Consider the following 8,151-nt stretch of genomic DNA (forward strand, 5'->3'; position numbering starts at 1 on the left):
AAAAAAAGTCATGCCAGATTAATCTCTTTTTCTGATAAAATTGCCAGTTTGGTAGATAAAGGGAATGCTGTGGATGTAGCATACCTTGATTTCAGTAAGGCCTTTGACCAGGTCCCCATTATATTCTTGCAAACAAACTAGTAAAAGGCAGGCTAGACAAGGAACTGTTACATGGATTTGTAATTGGTTGACCAGTTGAACCCAAAGGGTGCTCAGCAATGATTCCTTTTCATCCTGGAGAGAGGTGACCAGTGGGAGCCACAGGGTTCTGTCCTGTGTCCAGTTTTACTCAGCATCATCAGGGTGTTTCATAGTTCGGGATAACTTTCTCTCCGATTTTTTTTTGACATCATGTTCATGATGCTGTTGTTTAGATCTGTTCTACAACAGACTCTAGGAATCAGTGCATGAGGTCAGGAATTGCACACACATAGACTCCATTCAGCTAGTGGTATAACTTCTGGAAACACTCGTTTATGGCAGAGCTGCTTTAGGCACATCACACCAACAGGGGTAAATCCTTATGCAGCCACTAGAAATCACATAGGAACTGTGCAACCCCATGACAAAATGTGGAAAAGCTAATTGGGTGACTGAATATTTCTACAAAGAAGTATACAGCACAAGAATAAATTATAGCATGTCAAACTAAGCTTAACTGAATAGCATAGTAAAGGAGTTTAAAAATGTAAAGGCGCTAAATACAGTTGTCGAAATACCATGTAGAATAGAAAGTCCTATCTTTGGAGCATATAAATCTAGGAAGATATTAAAAGGTGTACAAAATCCCCCCTTTCCCCCTTAGGTTGCTTATTTCACTTAGTCCCTTTTATTGCTCCATGAGATTCCTTGGCTGTCACGCTTAAGAATCAATCTTTTCTTGTTCTTCTCCCAACAGATAGTAGGAAGAAGACTAACGTATGCATCAGAAGTGAGAAGTGCTTTAGGCACAAACTAGTTCTGACCAGATATCACACAGAAGATAAAAGTTTCACCGGAGAGAAGCTCTACAGATGTATAATTTGTGGGAAATGTTTTGCCCAGAAGATGGGACTTATGCATCACAAGAGGGTCCGTCCAGCAAAGAAAGGCTTTAGACAGGAGGTCTCTGGGAAGTGTTTTGATTATTCATCCTACCGTATGAGCCGCCAGAGAGTTCAGACTGGGAAGAAACTACACAAATGCCAGGAGTGTGGAAAATGGTTCACTTGGAAGTCAGATCTAGTGAGACATAAAAGAATCCACTCAGGAGAGAAACCGTACAAATGCCAGGAGTGTGGGAAACATTTTGCTTTCAGTTCATCCCTTGTTATGCATAAGAGATTTCACACAGGTGAGAAACCATATAAGTGCCAGGAGTGTAAGAAATGTTTTACTTGCAGTTCAAACCTTCTAAGTCACCAGAGAGTCCACACAGGAAAGAAACCATACAAATGCCAAGAGTGTAATAAAAGTTTTGCTCACAATACACAGCTTCTGCGTCACAGGAGATTTCACACAGGGGAGAAACCATACAAATGCCAGGAGTGTGGTAAATGCTTTTTTTGCAATTCAAGCCTTCTGGTGCATCAGAGATTCCACACAGGAGAGAAACCATATAAATGTCCAGAATGTGGGAAGTCTTTTGCTAAGAATTCAAACTTTCTGGTGCATCACAGAATTCATACTGGAGAGAAACTACACAAATGCAAAGTGTGTGGGAAATGCTTTCCTTTCAATTCAAGCCTTGTGAGTCACCAAAGATTCCACACAGGAGAGAAACCACACAAATGCCAGCAGTGTACAAAAAGCTTTTCTCGAAAGTCAACTCTTGTGAATCATCAGAGAGTCCATACAGGTGAGACACCACACAAATGCCGGGAGTGTGGGAAATGCTTTACTCAAAATTCAGACCTTGTAAAGCACCTGAGGGTTCACACTGGAGAGAAACTATACAAATGCCAGGAGTGTGGGAAATACTTTGCTCGGAAATCAAGCCTTGCAGTTCATCAAAGAATCCATACAGGAGAGAAACCATATAAATGCCAGGAATGTGGCACATGTTTTACTTGTAGTTCATCCCTTCTGAGTCATCTGAGACTCCACAGAGGAGAGAAACCACATAAATGCCAAGAGTGTGGGAGATGTTTTTCCCGGAAATCAAATCTTGTGAGTCACCAGAGAATTCACACTGGAGAGAAGCCACACAAGTGCCAGGAATGTGGGAAAGGTTTTACTTTCCGCTCCTCCCTTGTTCGTCATCTAAGACTCCACACAGGAATTGTGGGATCATAATGTTTAAAAGTATCCCATGATCCTTCCAGTGAAACCTTTTGCGAGTGTTATTATCTGTAGGTAAAGCATCCTTGGGAGATGTCCAGCTAAATTCATTTTGAAAGCCTGCAAGGCAATATGTTGCACTATTTGAATAGCTTTTACTATTGGGAGCTTCTTCCTAATGTTTAGTTGGAATCTTTTTGGACAAGTTAATGTGTGACTGAAGCAGAATATTGTGGTGTTTGTATGGCTACCTGAAGACCTAACTGAAAATCCTAAAGACAAGCCAAGAGAATTATCATTAGTGGAAACTTATGCAGGGACCTCTGGCCAAGGGTAAGAATAAACTCTGAATGTTCATCCCTCCTGGTACCATTCTTTGAAATAAGACATTTAGTGCTTCCACTAACATCATTTCTGTTTCCTTATTATAAATGCCAATCTAGATTTAGCTGAGTGACTTAATCTGGAGCAAGAGACATGTGCAATAGCTAGTTATTCACTTTATTTCAGCAGAGCTGCTCTCAGAGGGTAGACAAGAAGTTTGGAATTTGCCTTCAGGAGCTTGTCATAAGCCTTACCAAATTCAAGACCCATCACATTCACATCACATTCCCTTGATCTTGCAGGGTTGTCAGTCACTCATGGGAGGGGGAAAAAGAGATAAAATAAGTGTGGCATTAACTTTTTAAAAACTGCTGCTAGCTGTTATAAATCACAACATGCTTTTCTAAGTATCGAAGCTGACAGTTGAATTCTATATGCCAAAACCTTTCCTGGTATTGACATTAAGCAAACAGATTAGTAGTTTCTTGGGACCTATTTCCGCTGTGCACACACCTTTTTGATAACAGAGATAATGTTTGCATTCCTCTATTCTGTAAGTACCTCAAGTATTCTCTGTGGATTTGCAAAGATTATAGATAGAGGCTGTGAGGTCATCTTTTAAGTTTCCTCATTACCCTTGAATGTGATTCATCTGATGGAGGAGGCTTGAATTCATTTTAAATAGTTGGGTATTCATGTACCACAAGATTTACCTGTTTGTGTTGCAATCTCATGACTGCATCACATCATCTAATTTCACCAGGTTGAACAGCTATCTTAATGTGTACAGTTTGTACAATGGAAGGCTCAGGGGCTTGGAATAGGAGCTGGACATTATCTCTGAAAATAAGTCAGGAATCCAAAAGTTGTAGAGGCAGCAGGAACTGTGAACATGCATGAAGAGAGCTCTGGGGATTCCTCTATGGCAGTCAATGGCAGCTCTGCAGAATCTAGTGAATTCATCAGTAATCTGATCTTTTAAATCTCTGAGAAGGTATTCTACATAACATTTATCTTGTCTACCCAGGATTCTTTGAATGAGGGGAGTTATAAGTGAGGCTCTGATTTCTTTATAGAAAGTGCAATAAGATAAGACACGGCACACTGACTCAACTTTGTCTAAACCACAAGAGCAAATCCGATTTGGATATGGGATCTTTTTAAATATCTGACAAGAAGTATAGATGACAGATGCTTGTAGCCCTCCAGTCCAGTTCTCTTGGAGACCTGGGTTGAACAAAAATGAGATAACTTTCTGTGTTGTGCTAGAAACAAATAAGAAGTTATGCTGATATTTTGCAATATATATCTGGAATGTATTTTATATTATACAGTGTGTTATGTGCCTCTTGTGGGAGTGTGTCTGTGAATAAAGTTACAAATCCTTACCGCGAACAATAAATAATAAAAGATCATGCTCCTTGGAACTCCTCTTAATATACCTGGAAGGCCAAGTTTAACCATTCAGAGCAGGAGCTCTTTAATGACATGGTTTCTCAGACAATAGTGTGACCTACAAGCAGATAGGTTCAGGTGTGCCAAGGGATGGGTCAGCAGGGCCTCTAGGCAAGTAAAGGTGAGCAAGATGAAGGGCTTCAGAAATAGGAGTGATGCCATCCGTTTTGGATGGTGAGCCAGGCATGTGCCAAAACAGCATATAGTGCTCAGAAGAGGAGCAGCACTTTGCTAAACTAGTTATATAGGGAGCACAAAAGTCCTCAGTCTCTACTGGGCAGCAGTCACTGCATCTGACTGGAGTCATGCCATCATAGTGTTGGAAGAGACCCCAAGGGCCAACCAGTCCAACCCCCTGCAATGAATACACATAGCACTCTCTACAAAGGGTCACTCAGTCTCTGGACTTTCTCACACAGAGGCAAATTAGTTAAAACCTGTGCAGAAACGGGATTTTAAAATCCGCAAAACAACGGCTTTTGTGGATTGTTTTTCAGATGGTTGGCATCAATGAGAAATAACGCAACAACACTAAGTGGCTACTGATGGGGATGTTTAATCTGGAGAAAAGAAGCATAAGAGGTGATATGATGGCCCCATTTAAATATTTGAAGGGATGTCATATTGAGGAAGGAGCAAGCTTGTTTTCTGCTGCTCCAGAGAATAGGATACGAAGCGAGATTCCACCGCAACATTAGCAGGAACTTACTGACAGTAAGGGCTGTTGGACAGTGGAACAAACTGCATAAGAATATGGTGGACTTTCCTTCCTTGGAGTTCTTCAAGCAGAGGCTGGATGGCCATCTGTCGGGGTGCTTTGACTGAGAGTTCCTGCATGGCAGGAAGTTAGACTGGATGGCCCTTGTGGTCTCTTCCAACTCTATGATTCTATGACTGGAGTCTGTGTGGATACTGGCTTGTCAGAAACTTCCCATCTTATTCTTCTTTGAATACCACATAGTTCATATTTAAAGAGATCTTATGGCACCTTTGACTGAAATCAAGAGGATCATTTGGGGGAAACAAATTGTGACAGAACAACAACATAACTGGCAGTGGCTACAAAGTGGCAAAAGCAGGGGCAGAGAGATGGAAAAGGGGCAGAGTGGCCAGGTGCTGCCCACCTCTGAACCACCAAGAGGCAATACTCTTACCTGCAGTTCTTTCTGCTGCTTCTCCTCCACCTGACTCAGGAGGAAGCCTTCTGCCAGGGCCACTGCCTGGGAACTGGTCTCTGTGCCACATTCCCTGACCCAGATTGACATCTCTGGGGGCAGGATGCTCAGGAACTGAGCCAGGATCACCAGGTCCAGCATCTGATTTTTTGTGCATCTCTCCGGCTTCAGCCACTGACAGCAGAGACTGTGAAGTTGGCAGCAAATCTCTTGGGGGCCCTTGGCTGTTGCATAAGAGAGCTGCCTGAAGCATTGGCGCTGTATATCTGAGATGGCCATGACTCCACTCAGGAACCTCTCCAATTTTCTTTCCCATTTCTTTCACCATCGCTCACACAGCACTGATGGCACCAGAGCCTTGCCCTCCTTTGGGGCCAACTGAGTCTTTTTGGTCCATTTTTGATCCATGAGGCGAGACTTAGAGCTGGGGATGTTTAGCCTGGAGAAGAGAAGGCGGCTAAGAGGTGATATATGATAGCCCTGTTTAAGCACTTGGAGGGATGTCATATTGAGGATGGAGCAAGTTTACTATTACATCTGTTTTAGTTGTTGTCTGTTCTGTTAGATATGTCAGGGGCAGGATGAGTAGAGTCGGTGGGCTGCTTATGGCTTCTGAACTCCTCACCTGGAATACAGAATCATAGGGTTGGAAGAGACCACAAGGACCATCTAGTCCAACTCCATTCTGCCATGCAGGAACTCACAATGAAAGCATCCCTGACAGATGGCCATCCAACCTCTGTTTAAAGACCTCCAAGGAAGGAGACTCCACCTCTCTCCGAGGAAAGAGTGTGTTCCACTGTCAAATAGCTCTTATAGTCAGGACGTTCCTCCTAACCTTGATCTGGAATATCTTTTCCTGCAGTGTGCATCCACTGTTCCATGTTCTAGTCTCTGGACTATCAGCTCCCTCCTCAGTATGACATCCCTTCATGAATTTGAACAGGAGTTTTAGATTGTAAGCCTGAAGGCAAGGAAATGTCTAATTAACTGTCTGTAAGCCACTCTGAGAGCCTTTCTGGCTGAAGAGGGAGATATAAATACAGTAAATAAATAAATAAAACACTGTGTCTAATTCTGGGCACCACAATCCAAAAAGGATGTTGAGAAACTGACGTGTGTCCAAAGGAGAGTGACTAAAATGGTGAAGGGTCTGGAAACCATGAAGCCCTATGAGGAACGACTTAGGGAGCTGGGGATGTTTAGCCTGAAGAAGAGAAGGTTAAGAGGTGATATGATGGCCCTGTTTAAACACTTGAAGGGATGTCATACTGAGTAAGGAGCAAGCTTGTTTTCTGCTGCTCCAGAGACTCGAACACGGAGCAGTGGATGCAAGCTGCAGGAAAAGAGATTCCACCTCAACTTCCTGACAGTGAGGGCTGTTCAACGCTGGAATAGGCTGCCTCAGAGTGTCATGGAGTCTCCTTCCATGGAGGCCTTTAAACAGAGGCTGGATGGCCATGTGTCCCAGGGAGGGCTTTGATTGTGATTTCCTGCATGGCAGAATGGGGTTGGACTGGATGGCCCTTGGATTCGCCCACTCGTGCTTTAATGGCTGTACAAGAGGAGACACTTCAGCAATTTCAGCAAGCCTTGCTTGATCTGAAGGAGGGGGCTTGCTGAACAGCTGAATGGTCCCCTTCTGCAGCACAGCCATTCCAAGGACAGGGCTCTTTCCCAATCACCAAGGGCTTCACGCTTCCGTCCTTCACGATCCAAGCCTTACTTTCTTCACGTTATTAAATATATATTTATATGTTTAAGTTTTTTTAAAGAAGGGGTTAATGTTTCCGGAGGGACCCTTTTCACCGTTGCACCGCTCGCCTTCCTCTCTAGACGGCGAGCTGGCCTTCGACTTCCCGTCACGTGACTGAAGCCACGCCAGACTCCTGGCGCGAACCAGGGCAGACCCGTCCAGTCTGCGCATCGAAAGCATCGATCTGAGAAAAGCTGTCCATTTCAGAGGCTGAGCTTGGCTTTTTGTTCAGGGAAAGCTCTTTCAGAGCTAGACTTGCCAGATTTGAGATATACCCCCCTGCCAGGGTAATCCACACTGCAGAAATAATGTAGTTTGACACCGCTTTAACTGCCATGGCTCAGTGCTATGGAATCCTGGGAACTCTAGTTCTGTGAGACATTTTAGCCTTCTCTGTCAGAGAGCTCTGGTGCCACAGCAAACTACAGTTCCCAGGATTCCCTAGCACTGAGCCAGAGCAGATAAAGCCTCCTTGAGTCACAGTATTGAGAGAAAGGCGGGATATAAGAAATAATAAATAAATAAAACTCCCCAGTCTCTCCCTTATCAGAAATGCTTGGGATCAATGAGGCTTCATCCCCACTGTAGAAATAATGCAGTTTGGCACCTCATTAACTGCTGTGGTGCCATTTTAGGGCCTCCTGGGATTTATAGTTTGTTGTGGCACCAGAGCTCTCTAGACTGAGAAGGCTAAACATCTCACAAAACTACAAACCCTAGAATTCCATAGCATTCAGCCCTGGCAGTTACAGTGGTGTTAAAACTGCATTCTTTCTGTAGCGCGGATTAGCCCTAGATTGGATTTCAGATTTTTTCAGGGGATTTTTGAATACCTGTATTTGCATAAAAGTATATCATGAGATGCCTTGCAGATGGGACCCAAGTCTAAGCACTAAATTCATTTATGTGAAGGTGAAGGCTTTCATGGCCGGCATCCATAGTTGTTTCGTGGGTTTTTCGGCCTTTCCCTGAGGCTGACAGCATGTAGTCTATTAGCTGTTGTTATCGTCCAAGTCTTCCTCTGTGTCTCAAAAGTGGGGGTAACACAATGTGTGAAGACATGGAAGAGGGCCTTCTCTGCTGTGGCACCCCAGTTGTAGAATATGTACAAAGCTGTTTTACCTTGTTAAATTAATATGTGTGGCAACCCCATGGGCAAAACCGTGGGGTCGCGACCCTCTC

At 43.6% G+C, this 8,151-nt stretch overlaps 1 protein-coding gene across 1 annotated transcript in view; it reads left to right on the forward strand.

The window, feature by feature from the left end:
* Positions 1 to 8,151, forward strand: part of LOC121922022 (zinc finger protein 271-like) — a 35,558-nt gene that overhangs the window by 9,853 nt on the left and 17,554 nt on the right. Inside the window, exon 5 of the mRNA XM_042450894.1 lies at positions 899 to 2,262. Coding sequence (XP_042306828.1) covers positions 899 to 2,262 — 1,364 coding nt within the window. The remainder of the gene's footprint in view (positions 1 to 898; positions 2,263 to 8,151) is intronic.

The sequence above is a fragment of the Sceloporus undulatus genome, chromosome 2 (assembly GCF_019175285.1).
Source record: "Sceloporus undulatus isolate JIND9_A2432 ecotype Alabama chromosome 2, SceUnd_v1.1, whole genome shotgun sequence".
NCBI classification, from domain to species: domain Eukaryota; kingdom Metazoa; phylum Chordata; class Lepidosauria; order Squamata; family Phrynosomatidae; genus Sceloporus; species Sceloporus undulatus.